This window comes from Cynocephalus volans, chromosome 10 (assembly GCF_027409185.1).
Source record: "Cynocephalus volans isolate mCynVol1 chromosome 10, mCynVol1.pri, whole genome shotgun sequence".
Lineage (NCBI taxonomy): Eukaryota > Metazoa > Chordata > Mammalia > Dermoptera > Cynocephalidae > Cynocephalus > Cynocephalus volans.
The window spans coordinates 44,701,158-44,721,095 of record NC_084469.1 but is presented as its reverse complement, the minus strand read 5'-3'; the positions used below and the strand labels follow the sequence as shown (position 1 = coordinate 44,721,095).

The 19,938-nt window shown below is 55.3% G+C and overlaps 2 protein-coding genes across 5 annotated transcripts in view; one reads left to right on the top strand and one right to left on the bottom strand.

The window, feature by feature from the left end:
• The window catches only part of FAM83G (family with sequence similarity 83 member G), a 30,769-nt gene extending 27,537 nt beyond the window's left edge, over nucleotides 1-3,232 (top strand). Inside the window, exon 6 of the mRNA XM_063110243.1 lies at nucleotides 326-3,232. Coding sequence (XP_062966313.1) covers nucleotides 326-715 — 390 coding nt within the window. The 3' untranslated portion in view covers nucleotides 716-3,232. The remainder of the gene's footprint in view (nucleotides 1-325) is intronic.
• The window catches only part of SLC5A10 (solute carrier family 5 member 10), a 57,297-nt gene extending 42,088 nt beyond the window's left edge, over nucleotides 1-15,209 (bottom strand). For 3 of the 4 annotated variants that reach the window (XM_063110244.1, XM_063110245.1, XM_063110247.1), the window contains exons 1-8: nucleotides 15,099-15,209; nucleotides 9,620-9,691; nucleotides 9,218-9,322; nucleotides 8,787-8,846; nucleotides 7,973-8,077; nucleotides 2,867-2,972; nucleotides 2,569-2,649; nucleotides 859-1,064 (exon numbers count right to left, since the gene is read on the bottom strand). In XM_063110244.1, the coding sequence (XP_062966314.1) occupies nucleotides 859-1,064; nucleotides 2,569-2,649; nucleotides 2,867-2,972; nucleotides 7,973-8,077; nucleotides 8,787-8,846; nucleotides 9,218-9,322; nucleotides 9,620-9,691; nucleotides 15,099-15,209 (846 nt within the window). The remainder of the gene's footprint in view (nucleotides 1-858; nucleotides 1,065-2,568; nucleotides 2,650-2,866; nucleotides 2,973-7,972; nucleotides 8,078-8,786; nucleotides 8,847-9,217; nucleotides 9,323-9,619; nucleotides 9,692-15,098) is intronic. The other variant, XM_063110246.1, reaches the window with a different exon arrangement.
• Nucleotides 15,210-19,938: the final 4,729 nt, after the last annotated feature.

Below are 19,938 nucleotides of genomic sequence, written 5' to 3'. Positions count from 1 at the left end.
CCTTCCATAACCCATCAGTCTTTCCAGCCACGTCCAGCCCTGTTCATAGGCAGAGGAGGGTGGGGTGGGGCGGGAGGCAGAGCCGCAGGAACTTGCCATATAACCATAGAGGGCAGGGTCCTTCCCATTCTACAGAGAAGGAAACTGAGGCACAAAGGGGTTAAACAAACTGGTCTGGGCCCACCATCTGGGGAGAGGCAGAGCCAAGAGGCAAAGCCGGGTCTACCCGGCTGCGACGTGCCTGCTGAGAGTCCTGTGTGAAGGCACAGCATTGACTCCTCTGCCGTCGCAGTTCCTCACTTTCTGCTTTCCCTCTCTCTCCCAGGGCCAGCAGTTCCACCATTATGGGGTCCCTGCCTCGGGGACCAGGGATAAGGATGGCTTCCCGGGACCTCCCCACTACCGCCGTGCTGCTGATGGTGTCCGGAGCTCTACCAGGAAAGTGGGCCCGGCTGCAGCAGGCCCCCATCACTGGCAGGCCAAGGGTGGCCCTGTACCCCATGTGCTGGCAGACCCTGGGAGCCCACGGACTGCCCGAAAGGTCCGCCCCCTGGCCCACGGCAGGGCCACCGAGGAGCATCTGAGTCCCTTCGGAATCCCGTACTCCAAACTGTCTCAGTCGAAGCACCTAAAAGCCAGGACGGGCGGTGGCCAGTGGGCCTCGTCTGATTCCAAACGGAGGGCTACGGCCCCCCGGGACCGCAAGGACCCCTAGCAGCCTGTCCCAGCCTGGAGCCACGCCTCCCGAGGACTCTGCCCCAGCCCGGACTCGAGATGCAGATGGCAGATGGCTGCCTGCATCCACCACAGCCCCCTGGATGGCAGAAGGTGGGGTGGGCAGGTGACATCGGCACTCACCTGGTCGGTGCACCAGTACCAGGTGGCTATGATGGTCAGGCCAAAGGTCATTCCAGTCCACGGGAGGTCCCCCGTGTAGGGGTCTCGGAACATGTGCATGGCGTCTGCACGAGGCAGGTGGCAGGTGGTGTTGGCAATGGTTCTAGAGGGGATGGCCCGGGCATAGGCTGCCTCCAGCTGCCCGTAACCGCCGATCTGGTCAAAAGCTGGAGGGATTGGGGTGGAACAGGGACAGTGGGTGGTTGGTGATTGTGGCTTCTGCGCTCCCACTGCCCTTATCTCACAGGTAACTTCCTGACAAATCCAACTTGAGTTTTCCCATCTCATCTTTCCCAGGGTTTGGAAAGATGTGGAGAGTAGAGAGCTTTAGAGAAAAAGATGAATTTGAATGACTATTTTATTTGTATTTAAAATAATACTATTAAATGAGCATTTTGCACATGGGCACCCAGTGTCCTTTGGCCCAGCAGGGTCACTGCTGGCCTCCAGATGCCCATCAGCCTCTGGCAAGGGCCTCTCTGCCAGGTTCCTAAATGTCGATTCAAGGAAACAAAAGTATTTTTTCTTGGCATTTGAGGACTTTCCTGAGGCATCTCAAGTGTTAGAAGTCCTAACTCAGGTCTCCCGAAAGGTGTGATTTTGGCAGAGCTGAGAATGGCTAGCAGTGATGCAGCCCAACCCCTCATGGCACAGAGAGGGGCAGGGGCAGGGGCTCTGCCGAGGCCACCCAGCCCACGGGGCGCGACTCATGTCTACCTCAGGGTCAGGGCCCACCTGTCTGTAGCTTTTGTCGTGTCTGTGGTCACTCCCCTCCTGTCCAGACTGGATCTGGCTGCCTGGTCCCTCTCAGGCAGTGGGTTCTGGGGACACAGGGGCCCCTGGTCTGAGAAGAGGGAGCCTGAACATAGGACAGCCCATCTCGTCCCCAGCCCCATTCCTGGCCTTTCCCGAGCAGGACGTGGAGGAGGAAGCCTGCTGCCTGGCCCCGGCCCCCAGTGTTACTGCCTCCCTGGATTCCAGGCCAGGGTCTGTATTCAGACCAAGGACCCACATGAGGCTCAGCAAATGCACAAATGCTATTGAGGATTAGAAACAGGATCCCGGAGTCTGAGGCTAAAGTCTTTATAGGCCTCTGTTCGCTCTCTGTGGGATCCTCTTGGCTCTGCTTGCACACTCCCAGGTATGGGGACCTCCCTACCTCCCGGGTCAGCCCCAGGAGCTTCCTGTCTTCCCAGACTAATATCACAATGTGTCTAAAAGCTCTTCTCTCCTCCCCTGCCTTTGTCTAGCAGGAGGTAGCATTGCCTCTTGGGATTTTGTACATGATTTTAAACAATTGGAGGAGATGCACAGGCATTTTGTGGTCTAATCGTGTGCCTCCGCACCTGCCTGCAGCCCCACCTCACTGTCAATCCCTGAGCCAGGGCAGGCACGACTGTTCCTATGCTCCTGAGTCAGCTCCTTGCCAGACCTGGAGCTGGCCTGGGGCTGGTGACAGCTGGGCAGCAGGGATGGGAAGGAAGCGGGCAGCCTCCATCTGCCAGAGGGTGCCAGCAGTGGCTGACTTCCCAGTGGCTTTACCTCGTCACCCCCACCCCCACCCCCACCCCAAGCGCTGACACAAGTCTCTCTGCAGGGTGTGGGCAATACCAGACTGCAATAGGCTTGATGCTGGGACAGCCCCAATGTGGCCACCTCTCTCCCCCTCACCTTTGACCGTCAGGATGACAGCCCCCACCGTCATGATGAGAGTCTGCAGGGCGTCCGTGTAGATCACAGTGGCCAGGCCCCCTGCAGGTGGACACAAGGTTGCTGGAGGGGCCCTGGCCTCAGGGAGGAGGGATGTGGAAGTTCCCCTTGCATGTCCCCCGCCCTTTACGGTGGGGAGCTGTGAAACCCGCAGGCCAGGTTCCAAATCCCCGTCTATCTGGCTCTGAGCTGGCCACGTCCCAGGCTACTCCCCTGGCCTGTGGGAAGAGGTCCCTCTGCCTCCTGGGAGGCGTCATACCTGCAATGGTGTATAGGGCGGTGATGGCGAGCGTTAGGGTGGTGGAGAGGTAGAAATTCCAGCCCAGGCAGATGTGCACAAAGAGGGCCCCAGCGTACAGGTCCATCTGGGGGAGGGGTGTGCAGAGTCCTAGGTGACTGTTAGGTCCAGGGCCCCAGCAGGCCACTCACTCGCTGCAGGACTTCAGGCAAGGCCTTCCCTGGGCCTTGGTGCCCCATGCACTGAGAGGAGGGGAGACCCCCGGCCACCTGCCCACCTGCATCACGGGACTGCTGTGGGGGGAGGAAGAGCTGGCGTGCACAGGCTGTGCCGTGTCCTATAGGGAGCGTTGCTCTTATTAATAAAGTCCACACTGGCCAATGCCCAGCAGAGCAGCGTTGTTACTGAATCTGGCCCTGCCCCGGATACAAAAGGCTGAGCCCTGTCACCTTGATTTCCAGGGGGACCTTGAGTGCAAATGGAGTTCAGCGGGGAGACCTGTGAAGACTAGTGGGCCTTACAAAAAGTGTGCTGGGGGCAAGCTGGAGGAACAGAGGGGCCACCTTGCCTTGCTTGTTGCCCCCCGATGGGGTTGGGACTGAAGCCAGGTGTCCCCAAGCTGAGGCTGATCCCCGGGCTGGACTGGACACGGCCCCTGTCATCCCAGAACCCATGGGGCAGGAGTCCTAACCTGGAGTGAGACGGTCTCAGTGCTAGAATGGATTTACAGACCATAATCCCACCCCTCCACTCATCAGTGGGGGTCCAGCAGGAGGAGGGCAGAACCCTGTCCTGCAGGACCTGGGGCTGGTTAGGGCTCTGTCCCACATCACCCCTAAGTTTCCAAACCTGCCATTGTGTGTTGGCTTGGTGGAGGGGAGATAACCCGAAATACAGCCTCAGGGGCCATGAGATTCCTTCCTGAGAAGGCTGGGGCAGGGCAGCAGGGCAGCTGAGCGCACTGGCGTGTGGGACAAGCCTGAGCCGGGCCCAGCCTTCCTGGGGCCCTGGCCTTGGAGCCCCCTCAGGGCCTAGCCCAACTTGGAGCAGACCAGTGCTGCCTGGAGCCAGGCTGCAGGGACCCCCCACTTAGCCCAGCCTGAGCCCTTTATTCCTCAGAGATAGTTCATCCCTCCCTCCTTCCCATGATGCCGGCCCTGCAGGGGAGGCTCCAGGCAAGGTCTGGTGGCCTCAGAGGGACTGACTGTCCTCTGAGCCTCCCTCCCCCAGGGGCCCCCCCGGAACAGCTGCAGAGTCTAATCTAATTCCCTGAAGGCACAGATGGGGAGGCCCAGCCAGGAGCACTGAGGAACTTGCCTGCGGTTGCGAAACCCTGGAATAGCCCTGGGGAAGGGCCACTCTCAAGGGCATAAGGTGAGCCAGGGCCTCACCCCTGACTCTGAGACCTGCCGGCTCCCCTTGCTACTGGCTGATAGGAGACGCGTGCCCACGCTGTGATCTGGCCCCGCACCTCCCTGACTCCCTCCTTGCTGCTCCTTCCACGCCTTGCCCACGCCGTCGACCCCCAGCTGCCTCCGCAGCCTCATGTCCTCTCCTCCACGGGCTGCACCGCCTGGGTCGTGGCTGCAAGGCCCGCGTTCCCATCCAGACCACACTCCTCCCACTCTCCATTCTCCATTTCAGCCCATCACATTTCTGCCATGGGTCATGATTTTGCTGGTCTGTGTCCTTAACTCGTCCGTCGGGAAGGCGTGCGTGGGTGCGGGGTGTGGGGTGCTCGCCAGGGCCTGGCCCACAGCAGTTGCCCGGCAAGTAGGCACGTTTCTGTAGCTCAGGGAGGGGCACGTGCCCTACCGTCCATGGCTTGTAGCCTCTCGCTCAGTCCCGTGAGGTGTGCCCGCCATGTGGTAGACTGGGGACACATCAGTAAGTGACGAGAAAGACGGGGAGACACAGGGTGGCATTCCACTCACTCTGTGTGGTGGCAGCCTCCGCGGGCAAGTGCAGGGAAGGAGGGAGGGCGGGGGAGGGGCCGGGGCCGCTGGGCCGGGGTAGAGGAGGAGAGACCCGAAAGCCTTGAGAGATGTGAGGGGACCACGTGGACATCCAGGTGAGAGGGTTCCAGGCAGAGGCCCCGGCAAGGGCAGAGGCTCTGAGGCAGGACCGCACCTGGTGTGCTCGTGGACGTGCAAGGAGGCCTGCGTGGCTGGAACGGTGTGTGCCGTGGGGGAAGAGGGAGGTGGAGGTCACTCGGGTAGCAGGGCCACACCACAGAGGGCCTATGGGCCACGGTGGGCCTTTTCCCCAAGCAGCATGGGGTGTCCTGCCTGGTTTCCCCATTTTCCAGAAGTTAAATGGCTGGCAAAGCCTCACAGTGGTGGAGCTGGACCTGGTCTGAGGGTCAGCATGGTGCTTCTCGCACCTGCCATCACAGGTCCTCTCTGCAGGCCAGTGCCCCCACCTGCCGGATGGCAGCAGGCAGGCCCTGTGGTCTCTGTCCAGGCAGGCTGCGGCTGCGACGGGCTCTGGATGCAGAGACACACGAGGTGTTCCTGGGGCTCAGCCCGGTGAGGTCAGGCCCCTGGGGACCGAACCGGCTGGGTGCGTGCACTTCAAACAGCCAAACTCCATGGCCATCAGCCAGGGTGGCCCCAGTCCCCTCCCAACCAAGCCCAGCAATTAGCGTCCTCGAGCTTCACCCTGGGCTTCACCCGGGCTGCCCCAGCATTGGTTCTGAAGCCCAGCCTTGATGTGAGTGGGCTGCTCCCCATTTTATAGTTGGGTAAACTGAATCACCCCCATCACAAAGTGGAGTTGGAAGCGCCACATCCTGGCTGCTTCGGGGCAGCCGTGCAGGCTGCAGCCAGGTCCTGGGCCCTGGGCCGGGAGGTGAGGCCTGGCTTCTAACTGTGATCTCTGCCTGATTCGCCATGACCAAGGGCAAGTGACAGTCGCTCTCAATGGTCTCATCTGTAAACTGGGGAGCCAGGGAAGACATCTCTAAAGACCCTCCCATTTTATTGAGCTCTTTCTGTCATTCCAGAAGTCCCACCCAAGCCACCCACTTCAAGCATGCTCCAAGTGTGAGGTATAAACTGTGCCACAGAGACATCAGCACGTGACACCGGGGCTCCAGGCACCCTGTGCCCACAGCTCGGCCTCATCCCCCACACTGCACCCCACCTAGGCCTCCTCCCAGGCCTCCCCTCCTCTCATCTGTCCCCTCCAGCCTATCTGGGAGGTTCCAGAGAGCATTAACAGACAAACCTGGCCACGTCACGCCCCTGCTTACAGGCTCCAGTGCCACATGGGCACACTGGCCTCTTACAATCAGAGCTCTCCTGTCTATTTGCTCACTGCATCCCCCTAGGCCAGGGGTTGAAAACTGACAACCCGAGAGCCAAATGTGGCACACAGGCCTGCTTTGTGTGAACACTGGAACACGTTCTGTGGTTTGCCTCAGTCCCCACCACTCCCTATTACCTCACTTCCAGCTTATCCTCACATCGTTTCCCATCTGGCCCCTGGAAGAGTCTGCTTAGTGACCCCTAGAGTCCAGGCCTCCTGACCCGACCACCCCCAGACGTGTCCTACAATGCCCACTTCTCTCCTTGCGTTTGTTCCCTCCCCCACAGGATCCCGTTCTCCATGAGATGCTGCCCCAGCAAGCTGCAACCCTGCCTCTTCCTTCCTACTGGTCCATCTACCTCCTGCTGCAGTGGGAGCCCCCTGTGGGTCAGGCCAGGTCTTACTGATTTCCGCATCCCCAGCTTCCATGGAGGTGGCTGGCGGAAGGGGGGCTCAGGAAATGTGGGAGAGGGAGGAAGGAACTCAGCTCCAAGGGCAGCCCAGGGCCAGGTCCCTCTGGATTTTAAAGGGATCCTCAGAGGAAGAAAACCTCTTACAACATTCTGAGAGCGTCTATTGAACATGGCAGTGCAGTGTTTGCTGCTAACAACCCCGGAAACCTGCCCGCATGGACAACAAGATGCTCTGGAGACCCCCTGCCATCGGCCCATGGGCACACAGCACAGGTGGGGGCTGGGCCGAGGCTGCAGGGGGGATGCCCATGGCAGGGAAAGGGCAGGTCGAATGCCCACTTGGACCCCCAGTCAGGGCCCAGTGAGGGCTCTGGGGGGACCTCTCAGGACCCCATTCCCAGGCAGCCCTACCCACAGCTCCTGGCTGACCACGAGCCTCTACCTCCCCAGCCTCCATTCCCTCTGCTAAATCTGCGCCATGCCTGGGTTTTCCTCATCCGAGCGGAATGAAGCTGCATATCAGCACCACCAACATGGCCCAAGGCCTGGGAGCTGACCCGGCCACTGAGGAGATCGTGGCCTTACAGAGCATTCCCCCTGCAGCCCCACAGCCCTCGTGCAAGCCCTGAGAGGCAGGCTCTGTCACCCTCTTGACAAGTGGGGAAGCTGAGGCTCAGGGAGGCTCAGTGACTAGTCTGGGTTCCCTCAGCCAGAGCCAGGCAGCCCCAGGACCCAAGCTCCTTTCAGAAGCTTGGAGCTGAATGAGGCAGGATGCCCCCAGGGACTCCAAGTGAGAACCAGAGGCCTGATGTTGCCACCAAGTCACTGAAGTCACTGAAGGAGGCTTGGAACAAGTTCCTTCCCCTCCCTGGGCTCCAGTTTCCCTATTTGTAAAATCAGGAACTTAGACAAGACAAGCCCTAAGCTCCTCCTGACTCTGACGTTCAAGGTGTAATTCCTGCTTTTAATATTCCAGGGGGCCCAGAACAGAGGGACCCCCTGCAGTGGGGGAGGCAGGAGTCAGTCTTCGCTGAGGGCAGACTCAGAACTGGCTGAGACCACATGGGCTTTTGGCGCCCTCTCCTGGGCCATCCTGTTTCACCTCATTGCCGGCCCCAGAGAAGACACCCAGGCCTAGCCCCTTACGAGGAACCTGAGGCAAAGCAGGGGTGTCAGGGGGCCTGCCTTCTACCCCCGACTGGGGCTGGCTGATGAGCTTGGATCTGATGTCCCACACTGGCTGTGCGACTCTGGGCAAGTTGTGGTCCCTCTCTGAGCCTCAGTTTCCCCAGCTATTAAACCAGGCAGAGATGAATGAAAGGATGTCAGCTCCGTTAGAGGGGCCCCAGATCGGGGGTGTTTCCAGGCTATGTTGCCTGGAGCTGGGGGTGGGGGGGTAGCTCACCGATATCTTAGTGAAGATGGACAGCAACAGGGACAGGACGGACAGGTACATGCGTATCCGCTGGCCTCCGAAGCGCTTCTGAATGTATTCAGGCAAGGTGATGATCTGAGGAGACCCGGGGGCAGGGGGGCAAGCATGTTCAGGCAGGGGCCCATCCCAATCACTCTGCCTCTCCCCTGGCACATGAAGCAGCCGTGGGCCTCTGGAGAGCAAGGCCAGGCCACTTACTCATCACAGCCCCAGCACCAGCCTTAAATTCAAGGCTGAGGTCTGACTGTGTCCAAAGAGTTTTAGGCAGGGGGGGTGGCATGCTGAGAATGGCTCTTCAGGCTAAGACGAGGAATGGAGTGGAGGGGCCACAGCTGGGGACAGTGGGACAAGTTTGGAGACTGTTATGACAAATCCAGATGAGCTGCAATGAAGCTGGATGCGGGGTGGCCATGAGGGGAAGAGCAGGGGATTGACCAGGAGAGATCCAGCAAGAGGAAGTGACAGGACTTAGTGGCTGCACTTCTGGGGTTGGAGGAGTGGGCAGAGTCGAGGATGGTGCTGCCCAGGGGTGTTGCCCAGGTGTGCAGCCTGTGTTCACAGGTAGATGGCGCATCATCCCCAAGATGCAGCATGCAGGGCAGTGGAAACCAGTCAAGGCGCCCAAGCCGAGGTCTGAGGGGGTCCTCCTTACTGGGTCGATAGGAATGTTACCCAGCCCTGAGTTCACCATCTTGTGACGTGAGGCCATGGGGTCCTGCCCATCACCACCAACAACCTGGCCCAAAGCCCAGCTCCCAGCTGGCATGCCCCAGAGCAGACTCACCTCTGAAGATATATAGATGGGCAAGAACACCCACGCCAATGCCAGCAGCACGTATGTGGCCTGTGGGGACAGAGGCAGGTGAGGACCATGGGCTCAGCTCCCATAGTCCCAGTCCAGAGACACAGCAGGACGCACATGGGACTAGCAGTCTAGAGGCCTGGCTTCCCCCAGCCCCTCCTGACTTGTCACAACAACCCAGGTCAGCCCTTTTCCCTCTCTGGGGCCTCTGTGGATAGATGATCTGGGCTGAGCTACCCAGCACTTCGGTATTCTGAAGACCAGCCTTGCCCAGGAGCACCACTGCACAGAGCCTGCCTGGACATCAGCTGGCACCAGTTGCTGGGAGCTGCCCCAACCAGGGGTCAGCCGATCAAGGTTGCTGCCCGCTGCACCAGCCCTCCCACAGGCCGTGCCGTCCTCGGGGGGCTCACATGCATCTCAAAGCCTGCCACAGCCACGCCTCCAGCTGCACCCGAGCCTGCCAGTCCAATAAAAAGCCCAGAGCCCTCGCTGCTGGCAAAGAGGGAGGCTCCGATCTGGAGGAGAGAGGGGGAAACATATCAGCAGCAGGCCCACCGTGCAGGCCCCACCTCACGCATGAGGAACCCGGGCTCAGGGGTGTGAATTGGTGTCCCCACAGCTGCCTGCACAGCTTTACATAATTTCCAGCATCCCATCCCTACACCCTGAGCTTGGGGGCCTCCTGCCAGCCTGGCCTATGACCTTGGATGAGGAAAACACAAGAATTGACCTTAGGGACGCAGGTGCTGGCTGACCAAGAGGTCAGATGCAGCCCATGGACAGAGGGGTGTGAGAAGTCAGGGTGCACTCACCGGCCACCACCTCATGTCCCGGCCTGCCAGGAAGTAGCCGCTCACCGTGTTCCTGCTGGCCTGACAAGAGGTCTGCATGAACAGAGAAGAAGAGACAGGGAAGAGGAAGGAGCTTGTGCCTTGCTGGTGGGAATGCAGAATGGCAGCTGCTGTGGAAAAACGGTGTGACGGCTCCTCAAAAAGTTAAGCATGGAATTACCACGTGACCCAGCAATCCCACTCCCAGGTATGTGCCCTGAAGAGTTGAAAACATGTCCACACAAAAACTTGTACAAGAATGTTCGCAGTACCGTTACTCATGATAGCCCAAAGTGGAAACAACCCAAATTGCTGATAAATGAGTAAACAAATTGTGGTATAGCTCTCGAAAAGAATGAAGTTCTGACACATGCTACAATTCGGGTGAACCTTCAAAACATCCTGAGTGAAAGAAGCCAGACACAAAAGGTCACACAGTGTGGGTCAAATGTGGGCCCCCAAAGTTCATGTACTGGAAACTTGATCTCCATTGCAGCAGTGGTGAGAGGGTGGGAATCCAATTATAGCCTTTGAAAGGTGGGCCTTTTAGAGGTGACTGGTTGTGAGGACTGTGCCCTGAAGGATCATGATCCATTCATGCAGGAACGGGTGTGGTCCTGACGGCCTTATACAGAGGGTGAGTGAGGTTACTCTCTCTTGCTCAGCCATTCCTCACCACGTGACACTCTGTGATGCCACCCAGAAGGTGGCCCTCACCATAAGTGCCCACGGCCTGTTGATTGACTTCCCAGCTTCCAAAACTGTAAGAAATAAATTTTGTTTCTTTGTAAATTACCCAGTTTCAGGTGTTCTGTTATAAGCAGCAGAAACAGACCAATACTCAGTGTCTGATTCCATATAAAATGTCCAGAATGAGCAGATTAGTTGCTTCCAGGGGCTGTAGGCAACTGCTAATAGGCACAGGGTTTCCTTTTGGGTGATGGAAATGTTTGGGAGCTAGACAGAGGTGATGGCTCACAACATTGTGAATGCACTAAATGTCATGAATTGTACACTTTAAAATAGCGAAAATGGTAAGTTTTGTGTTATGTGGGTTTTACCTCAATTAAAAAAGAAAGAACAGAAGCAGTCAGTTCCCCACGCCCGGCCGGTCACCCAGCCCCTGGGCCCAGCAGCCACTCCTCCAGGTTCTCATTTGCTTACTTGGAGCATTGCCCGGGCCCCTGTGTGGCAAGCGCTAGGGCAGGGGAGCTGGTGTGGCCTTGGCCGCCCTGGGGGGGCTTCTGGTCTAGGGGAGGAAAGGACACAGACAAATGGGAAGCCGGTGACCATGGGTACTGCTGGCCACTGCCATCGACTAAGGTGCCAGTACCGGCCCCTGAGCCTGGCTCCTCCACGCTACTCCCGTTCTCTGAGCCTCCAGACAGCCTCAAGACAGTCACTGTGGGCCTTGAAAGTCAAGTTTCGACCTCCGTGAGACCATCCCACAGCAAGCAACTGAGCCAAGCTTTCCTTTTTGCCTCTTGATGAGGACCTTGAACCCAGGGATGTGAAAGCCCTTCAGGCTTTATTTCTTACTTGAAATATATATATATATATATTTTGGTGGCTGGCCAGTTCAGGGAACCGAACCCTTGGCCTTGGTGCTGCAGGGCCACACTCTAACCAACTGGGCTAACTATCCAGCCCCTATTTATATTTCTGATACATTTCAACAAGTATCACTCGTGTATTCCTGCATGCCCTTTGTTTGGGGAGAGTATAGAATTTTGTCCTCCATGTGTATGGGATAAAATATCTGAAATCAGAATGCCTGGGAGTAAAATCCTGGTTCTTCTGCTTCCTGGCCATGGGATCTTGGGCAAGTTACTTAACCGATGTGCCTCAGTTTCCTCGTCTGTAATGCAGGCTTGATAAGTTCTTCCCTCACAAGGTTTTTATGCCGTGTAATCAGGCAACACGTAACACACCAAGAAGCGTGCCTGGTGCCTGGTAAGTGTTCAATAAGGGTCAGTGATTCTGTGGATTTTTTCAAGCCCCCATTTAGTGCTATCTGGATGAGAGATATTGAGAAGATGTCAAATTGAAAACAGGAGAAATTTGAAAAGAGGGACACAGGAGGTATACTTAGATAGATGTTTTGCATTCCTTTTTCACAACATACATAAGGCTGGATCACAAACTATCAATCGATCTTCCTTACCCTAATTGCCTGTCCTACACTCAATATGACTAAGCCACACTGTCTGAACCCACCATTCAAAGCTTCGCTGTGGCTCCCGCCTGCCTCTCCAGCCTCAGCTCCCGCCACTGTGTGTGTGCTGTGATCCTGCTATACCCAGTGTAGCACAGTCTGAGGACTTTCACAGTCATGGCCGGGATGGCTGTATCCCGCTGTTTAGGCTGTGCACTGCACAACTCCAAAGCAGCTCTGATCATAGCCCAGGCTTTTTCCTAACCTTCTGAGCTTTCACGACTATACTGGGTATTGCCAGTTGCCCCCTTATACCCTTTCCCTTCTTAAAGAGGCCTTGTTTTTCCCAGCAGTTGGCTTGGGTGGTCCTGATCTCTAGCTCCGGGGACCCTGAGACATCTAAGCCACAGAGTCTATTACATTCTGTAGCTGTTGTGCCTGGCCTCCTTGGAGGTGAGTGAAGGAGCTGGGGCTCTGGGGGCTGCTGGCGGACACATATACCTGGTTAATATTCACCGAGTGCCCCCTGTGGCTGAGTTAGTTCCGACTGCTTTACCTGCATGAGGTTTTTAGTCCTCAAAACAGCCTCATGAAGTAGGTACCATGATCATCCCCAAGTTCATGAGGAAACCAAGGTTCTCAGAGGTGAAAGGACACCCAGCTAGTAAGTGGTAGAACCAGGATTTGAAGCCTCAGGACATGAGGGAAACTAGGCTTGGGACAAAACCACACACGAGTGGAGGCTGAAAAAACTGCATTGAGGTATAGCCATCGAGATTGTGAACTCCTGGATCAAACTGCACCTGAAGCCTTCCCTATTGCTGGACTTTTCTGTATGGACACTATTGCATTTCCTTCATTGTTAGAGCTCATTTGAAAGTGGTTTTCTGTCACTCATTAACAAATTCCTTACATCTCCTCCTTAAAGGCTCTGCCCTGGGCGCTCCCAGCCCCACCTTCAAAGCATCTTTGCAGGGCTGACCTGCCCAGCTTGCTCTGCCTTCCTCTGGGCTGCGAGCACCTTGTGCTGTTTCCTGTGGGATGCGGCTCCAGCACCCCTGTCTGGGCCTGTTATTTTCTGGATGTGCTCACTGCTCTCTGGCCGGCTGCACCCAGCTGGGCCAGCCTGGCCTGCTTGGAGGGACAGGGCAGAACTCCTACAGCCCTACTGCCTGGGCCACCAGCCTGCAAATAGGAAGGCTGGGCTGGGAGAGGTGGGTCCCTGCAGCAAGGGCAGATGGCCTGAGTCACTGGGTGGCAAAGGGCCTGGCCTCAGATGCCCAGAACATCTACCTCACACGTGCATTTCCAAGTAGACACTCCATCCACACTGCCCGGAAAGGCCTTCTCTCCCCTCCTCTTCCCCTCCAGACCTTGCTGACCTCCAGCCCCAGCTCTCCCCTCACTTTCTCCAGAAAGCCTCTGCTGCCCATTCTGTCCCATGTGGGCACCCCACTACCCTGCATTCCTAGCCACCAACTCTCACAGAATATGGCACACCACAGTTTGCAATAGATTTCCACATCCATGGGTACCTTGCTCCCTGGAACAGCCCCAGAAAGTGAGCTGCACAGACATCCACACTGTGTGTTTGAGGAGACTGAAGCCCAGAGAGGTTAAGGAACTTGCTTCAAGTACACAGAGCAGAGCCAGGACTGGAACCCAGTCACCCCAATGGCTGGCACTCAGCTACTTGTGATTTAATATTGAATCACATAATGATTGATTTCAATCACTGCTGCTGCTGCTGCTACCACGACAACCAGTACGACCACGACAACCAGTACGACCACGACAACCAGTACTACCACGACAACCAGTACTACCACGGCAACCAGTACTACCACGACAACCAGTACTACCACGACAACCAGTACTACCACGGCAACCAGTACTACCACGGCAACCAGTATGACCACGACAACCAGTACTACCACGACAACCAGTACTACCACGACAACCAGTACTACCACGGCAACCAGTACTACCATGACAACCAGTAAGACCACGGCAACCAGTACGACCACGGCAATCAGTACGACCACGACAACCAGTACAACCACGGCAACTAGTATTACCACGGCAACCAGTAAGACCATGGCAACCAGTATGACCACGACAACCAGTACTACCACGGCAACCAGTACTACCACGGCAACCAGTACTACCACTACCACCGCTTCTACCACCTCTACAGCCACCATCAACACCACCACCACTCCTTCTGGCACCACTACTACCGCAGAGCCAGTGGTGGCAGCAGGGTCCAGTCCTGTGTGGGCCCCTTTGGCAGGAGACCTCACCGTGTGAGGTAGGTGGTATCCCTATCCCAAGATCAAGACACTGAGGCCCAGAAAACTGAGGGGACATGACCAGTCTCCTGTTCCCAGGCCCTCGGGAAGATCAGAGGGGTCCTCATGTTCCCCAGGAGAATGTCAGGACTCAGGGCCACCAGCCTGGGGACCTGCGGTGCCAAGGAGGTGGAGCCGACCTCTCCAGGCCCGAGTCACGGAGCCGTGAACTGGACGTGGCTGGCGTGCCGTGCCCACCTTCCCATCAGGAGGCCTCCAAGGTCGGCACAGCAACAGACTGAAGAGGAGCAGCCTCCCTCTCTGTGCGGGGCCTGGGTCCACCGGGCAAGCCCCAGCTGCCCCGAGCCCCGGCTTCTTCACCCGCACACAGGGCTGCCCTTTTCCGGGGCTGTGGGCTGGCCGGGTCCTGAGCAACTGCCCGGCCTCGTGCCTGCTCCGGAGGCCCCAGCGCCCCAGAAATCTGTGCATGGGGTCCAGTCACTTCTCTCTCTCATCAAGGGAGAGAAGCTGGCTGATGAGCAAGGACTCGGCCTGCGGGACAGGGGTCCACCGGGAGCTTGTTCACTGCGGCGATCCCCAGGCCCCACGTGCTCCTCCCCAGCTCCCCCAGCTCCGGGTGTGGCCGGGAATCCCTGGGATTCCATTGCTCAGGCAGGCGATCACCTCAGGGGCGTCTGACACTGTGGACACGGAGACCAGCAGGGCGATGTGCTCACCCCGGGCCCCCGGCTTGCCAGAAACACGAGCCCCATTGCTGGTTCGAGAGACCTTCCTCCTCCTTCTCACTTTGCACATGGAGAAGCCGTTGCCCAAAGAGAGAAAGAGGCTTGGTCCAAGTTTCCAAGCAAATCTACCCCAGGCTGGGAGGAGGACCCCAGCGGTCATCAGGCCACCAGGTGAGATCAATGCCATGCCGCAGGGACAGCCAGACCCCAGTTCCTGTCCCAAGCGCCCACCCAGAGAGCCCACATGGCCGGCTCCACGGCTCTCTCACCCATATGCCCACGGCCAGGTTGAGGGCAAAATACACGGTGATGATGATGATGTCAGCGACGCTCAGCTGCTGCCCTGGAGCGTGGAGGTCGCCGGTGGAGTTGCCAGCCATGGCCGTGCTGCAGCAGGCGTCAGGTCTGAGCTGGGGGAACTGAGGAGCAGACCAGGCCGGAAGGGCTTTCCGGCAGGGAACTAATTGATCATTAAACCGAGCAGGACGGTGGCACCTCCAGCCCACAATGTGGCTGCGTGCAGAGCAACTGCTTCCAAGTGAGGCATCTTGGCCCCGGCGGGGCGCCAGTTCCAGAGCGCGGGAGTGGCGGGAGGACCGGGGAGATGGGAGTGTCCTAAACTCAGTGGGGGCTGGGGAGGGAAAGGGAGTTCAGGGAATGCAAAGACAACGCCAACAGTCCCGGGAAGGAAGGGCTGAGTTGCCTACTGGGCGGCCTGGCCCACGTTTGGTTTGTATAAGAAGCAGGAGCATCAGGATGGACGCCTCACCTCGGGCGACACTGCTGTCACAGACAGCCATGTCTTCCTGCAGCCAGTGGGCCATAGATGGACTGAGGGACTTGGGATGATGACTCCTGCCTTATGGTCCCCTCCCAGCCATGACAGCCCCAGCCTCAGAAATGTCCGCAAGTCAGCCGGCGAAGTCCTCTGGCCAACATTTCTCCTCTCTCTTTCTATACAAGGGAAACAGGCCCCAGACCCTGGAGTTGACAATCCATTCGGCCACCGTGGTCTGCCTGGGACTACGGCCGGACCCGGTGTCTGTCAAACACCGAGTGTGCTGGGCTGCTCTGCACACTCTCCCATTTCATGCCCAAAGTGACCGCACAGAGGAGGTGATGTCTCATCCTAGTCAAGGAAATGGAGGCGAGAGCTGAGCCATCATTATGTGGCTGTGAGGGGGCAGAGCTGCAGCCAGCTGTGGATGTGGCCCGAGTCTCCACCATGGTGACAGTGACAGCTCTGACTCCATCTGGATTCCATCAGAGGCTGATCCTCACTCACTAATTAAATCAGTGCACACAGCCCAGCCGGCTGTCTCACCTCTGCTCCATGACATGGCTGTCGCTTTGCAGAGCATTTGGTTTAACCAGACACGCAGAAGAGTTAATGAGTGAGCGGCTGCCACTGGGAGTGCACAGGCCTGCAACTGTGCCAGCTACTGAGTAACCTGAGGTGGGGGGTAAAGATTAATCCCCTCACATGCAGGCCTAGACAGAGGAGGGAAAAAACGAAGTCACTACTGATAGTAAACCTCAGACAGGCTCAGACTGCTCCGTCCCTTACTGCCCTCGCCTTCGACCAACTAGCCTCAGATGGCGTTGGCTTCCCAAGCGATTGCCTGAAATGTATGGTAAATGAAAAGATTGCTTTGCATTGGTCAGAAGGATCCAGATGAATAATATCCAGATTTATTAAACCTGTCTCATTCAGATAAAGCAGTTGAACCAACAGCATTTGGTCCCCTCTCTTTGGCTGGGTCTCAGAAGGAAATAAACCACTTAGAGATAACTGTGCCCTCTTCCCATCAAAAGTCCTGTGGAAAGAATGCAGTGATTTGCTGGCTCTGCCCTAAAGGATGGGGACAGGAGGAGGGTTGCAGGGAAAGACACAGAGGGAGATATACCACCCTAGCCTGGCCACATCCATGGGGGAGAAATTCCACCCTGGAGCCGGGCATACCCACCCCACCTGACTCAGCATACTGGGAGACCCAATCCTCTGGTAGACTCACCCCAAGGAAGACAGAGACACTCCTAGTGAGAAGCCACCCATACCACACCCCTCTAAGCTGCATCCATCCCAAGAGGAGGTCCCCAGACTCGTGAGAATCACCCTCCTGGACAAGGAGTGGGTCGGGGATAGCAGGTGTTGTGGGGCCAAAGCAGGATGACTGGGACCATTTGTATCTTTTGTGGGGGAGGGGACATCTATGGGTTTCTTTTCTTTTCTTTTTTTTTTAAAGATGACCGGTAAGGGGATCTTGACCCTTGGCTTGGTGGTGTCAGCACCATGCTCTCCCAAGTGAGCTAACAGACCATCCCTACATAGGGATCCGAACCCACAGCCTTGGTGTTATCAGCACCACACTCTCCCGAGGGAGCCACGGGCCAGCCCTCCCATGGGCTTATTTTCTTAAGTGTCTCAGAATTGTGACAGAGGCATGACTCAGTGAACCATGTGGAGGGGCTGGAAAGAACTGGAACAGGCCCCACACAGTTGAAGTGGCCACAGCTATTCTGCAACAGCTTGTGAACCAAGCTCTCCAGCTCCTCTCTCATGACCGGCTGCCAGATCTAGTTCCAGCCTGTCTGTTGCTTCTGCTTTTGCAATAAACCCAGGAGTCCTAAGCTACAACACAAGGATGCTCGGGGCAGCAGAAAATTGGAAATTTCCTACATGACCACCACAAGGAGGTGGTTGAGTGAATTATCATACCTCCATAGCATGGAACACCATGACCATTAAAAAGATTAGGTGGTCTTATATAGAGATATGGAAGGATGATACATTTGTAAGGGAAGAAAGCAAGTTACAGAACAATACTCGTATATGTACACACACACAGATGCTCCTTGCTATGAGTTAAATAGGTCCCCCAAAGTTTCATGTATTAGAAACTTAATCCCTACTGTGACAGTGGTAAGAGGGTGGGAAATACTATTACAGTAATTGAAAGGTGGGGCCTTGAGGAGGTGATTAGATTGTGAGGACTGTGTCCTCGTGAATGGACTGACCCATTCATGGAGTCATGAGCGTGTTTCTGACGTCTGTATACGGAGAACAAGTGAGGACTTAGCTCTCTCTGCTCATCCATCTTGCCATGTGACACCCTGCATCACTGTAGAGTCACCACCAAGAACAAGAAGGCTCTCACCGGATGTGTTCCTTGGACTGTGGACTTCCCAGCCTCCAAAACTGTAAGAAATAAATTCCATTTCTTTATCAATTACCCAGTTTCAGGTATTCTGTCATAAGCAACAGAAAAAAAAACTAATGCACTCCTTGACTTATGATGGGGTTATGTCCCCATAAACCCCTGGTAAGTTGAAAATATGTAAGTCGAAATGCGTTCAGTACACCTAACCTACAGAGCATCAGAGCTTAGCTGGGCGTTTAAAACGTGCTCAGAACACTTAGCTAGCCTACAGTTGGGCAAAATCATCTAACACAAAGCCTATTTTATAATAAAGTGTTCTTCTGTCACTCTGGAATAGGCTTTGTGGAGAGGGACATCCTCTTCTTTTCTTTGGACTCTGCTGGTGACTCTCCTTGTGTCAACGCACTCCAGTGGCTGGCGGACCATCTGTGTGGTGGTTGTGGCATCCAGCTGCTTTCATGGCAGCCATGGTTACTGTGGCGGCTGTGGTGGGCCACCCACATGGAGGAGATGCTTTTAGCATGCTCCTTGGTGCTGGTGGTGTGCCTGGTTGTGGGGGGGTGTCTGGTCCCTGGCTGAATGCCCCGGGTCCCCGGGCGGGGTCCTGAGGTGACTTCGTCCATTTTTTTAAGGATTTTTTTTTTTTTTTTTAGCAGTTTAGGTTCACAGCAGCATTAAGAGGAAGGTAGAGAGATATCCCTGTCCCTTACACCACCCAACCTCCCCCATTTTTAAAATCCCCAACCAAAGTGGTACACTTGTTATGATTGATGAGCCTGCATTGATAGGTCATCACAGAAAGCCTGTAGTTCACATTAGGGTTCACTCTTGGTGTTGAATTCTACGGATCTGGACAAATGTATACTGACCTGTATTGACCATTATAGTATCACACGGAGTTGTTCCACTGCCCTAAAAACCCTCTGCGGTCTGCATATTCATCCCTCCCTCCCCACCAACCCCTGGCAACCACTGATCTTTTTACTCCATAGTTCTGTCTTTTCCAAAATGTCACATAGTTGAAATCATACACTTTGTAGCCTTTTCAAAATGGCTTCTTTCACTTAGTAATACGTATTTAAATTCCCTCCATGTCTTTTCATGGCTCAACAGATCATTTCTTAGCATTGAATAATATTCCACTGTCTGGATGGAACATAGTTTATTTATCTATTCACCTACTGAAGGACGTCTTAGTTGCTTCCAAGTTTTGGCAATTATGAATAAAGCTGCTGTAAACATCCATCCATATGCAAATTTTTGTGTGGACATAAGTTTTCAATTCCTTTGGATAAATACCAGAGCGTGATGGCTGGATCACATGGTAAGAGTAGGTTAAGTTTGGTAAGAAACTTCCAACCTGTCTCTCTCCCAACGTAGCTGTACCCTTCACACTCCCACCAGCAATGACTGAGAGTTCCTGTTGCTCCACACCAGCATTTGGTGATGTCAGTGTTCTGGATTTTAGCCATTCACACAGGGGTACAGCAGTATCTCATTGTTTTAATTTGTATTTCTCTAATGACATTCAATGCTGAACATCTTTTATGCTTATTTGCCATCTTTATATCCTCTTTGGTGAGGTGTCTGTTCAGATCTCGCACCCGTTTAATTGGATTGTTTGTTTTCTTATTGAGTTCTTTGTATGTTTTGAACAACAATCCTTTATCAGTTATGTCTTTTGCAAATATTTTCTCCCAGTCTGAGGCTTGTCTTTTCATTCTTTTGACACTGTCTTTTGCAGAGCAGAAATTTTTAATTTTAATAAAGTTCAGCTTATCAATTCTTTCTTTCATGGATCATGCCTTTGATGTCTTTTCTGAAAAGCATCACCAAACCCAGAGCCATCCAGATTTTTCTCCTATGTTATTTTCTAGGAGGATTATACTTTGTGTTTTACATTTAGGTCTGTTATCCATTTTGAGTTAATTTTTGTGAAGGGTGTAAG